This window comes from Pediculus humanus, genomic scaffold, assembly GCF_000006295.1.
Source record: "Pediculus humanus corporis 1103172107559 genomic scaffold, whole genome shotgun sequence".
Taxonomy (NCBI): domain Eukaryota; kingdom Metazoa; phylum Arthropoda; class Insecta; order Psocodea; family Pediculidae; genus Pediculus; species Pediculus humanus.
Window position 1 is genome coordinate 1 of NW_002987174.1, and position 1,823 is coordinate 1,823.

Below are 1,823 nucleotides of genomic sequence, written 5' to 3' on the forward strand. Positions count from 1 at the left end.
TTGATTTGTCGAAACTTATTTAAAGTCAAACAAAAAATGAATTTTTAATTCGTAATTTTCTTTTTTTTTTTTGTTTTTAATTCTCGTGTAAAAAATAAAATTGGGTAAGAATTAATAAAAAAAAAAAAATTTTCCATTTTGATTTTATTTAATAAATAAATTTTCTTTTTTTTTTTTCTCTTTTAATAAATTAGTAACATTCAATCAAAATGTAATAACAACAACGGAAGTAATGGAATAAATGGTAATAGCGTGAGACACAGTCCCGTCAATCATTACGATGGAAAATTTAATTCAACGATCCAGGTTAATTTTTTATATTTTTTATTTTCAAAGCCCCCCCTTCCTTTTTTGAGATTTTTATTAATTGTCCCCGCCCCCACTCCCGCCTTTTTTTTTAATATAAATAATGTTTTTTTATTTATTTTATACATAAAATTAAAATCAGGGAGGATTTCCGGATGCGGAAATGAATTGTGCAGAAGATTGCTCACTTCCTAAACCGGCATCATCTCCTCTTTTGACAAATTCCGAATACAGGTAATTTTGTTTTATTTCATAATTCCATAAGTTTAATAATAATAATAATAATAATAATAATAATAATAATGATAATAAATTATTTTTCTCCTTCAGACAAACTCCAATTCATATCAAAGAAGAAGATGTAGGTTCGAATTTATTAATGGCTAAAAATGGATTAGGTCATAGGATTAAACAAGAAATATTGGATAATTCTGTGGACCACACCGAAGTGAGAGACGAAGATGGAAGTGGTGATGCTGTACGAGAAGAAGACATGCTTCTGGATCATTTCGAAGAATCCGATCCGGACGAAAGAAATTCTATTCCGTTTGACGATTCGGAAAAATCACGAGAAGTTTAAAATGATATTTATAGAGTAATAAGGAAACTAATGTTTTTCAATTATTATTATTATTATTATTATTAAGTTTATTACAAAATGATAATGATAATGAAAAAAGGTCGTATTCGATAATATTGATATTAAATTCTGCTTTTTTTTCTTTTGTTTTCCGACATTTTGTTTTATTTTTTAAATTTATTTTTTCGTTAAAATATCAACGCAATGCATCAAATATGCAGCATTTTTTTTTTGCTAAAAAGTTAATGATTATTTATTATTATTATTATTATTATAACAAATAATAATAATGATAAATTACAACGGGAATTTTTTTTTTTCGTTGCATTTCATATTTAAAAAAAAAAAAAATAAATAAATAAATAAAACAACCCCGTGAAATAAATTAACAAATTTTAATTTGTCAATGTAATTTGTTATCATTATAAGTTATTAATTTCAAATTAAATTAATTGAAATTTTTTTTTTATTAATCGAACAAATAACAAAAAAAAAAAAAAATACCCCCCAAAAGTACGAAAAAATAAAAAAAAAATTTTTTTCTAAATGTGTGTGTAAAAATAATAAAATTTGTACAATTCGGTAAAAAAAAATTAAATTAAATTGCCATAAATAAATAAAATTTTTATTAATTATTTTATATATTTATTTCGGTTTAATTAAAAATTTTTTTTTTTTTTTTTGTTTTTTAAGTTAATATTAATTTTTGTGTATATATATATATAAATATATAATAAATGTGGCAAATGCTTTTTAAATTAAAATCCCAATCAATAATTTATTTTGTAATTTTTTTCGTTAATAAAAAATATTGTATGAGTTAATTTTATTATTATTGTTATCGGATAATTATTATTGTTTGTTAAACATTTTAGATTTAATTATTTGTATAGATTATGTAGTCTAAGTAGTTTTTTTCCTTTTTGATTATTTTTTT

At 21.4% G+C, this 1,823-nt stretch overlaps 1 protein-coding gene across 1 annotated transcript; it reads left to right on the forward strand.

Moving 5' to 3' along the window:
• Nucleotides 1-469: 469 nt before the first annotated feature.
• On the forward strand, nucleotides 470-886 carry Phum_PHUM206170 (uncharacterized protein; the record flags this gene model as incomplete). The annotated part of the gene is made up of 2 exons (XM_002425482.1): nucleotides 470-540; nucleotides 637-886. The coding sequence occupies 2 exons, from the start codon at nucleotides 470-472 to the stop codon at nucleotides 884-886; spliced, it is 321 nt and encodes a 106-aa protein (XP_002425527.1).
• Between the last annotated feature and the right edge of the window lie 937 nt (nucleotides 887-1,823).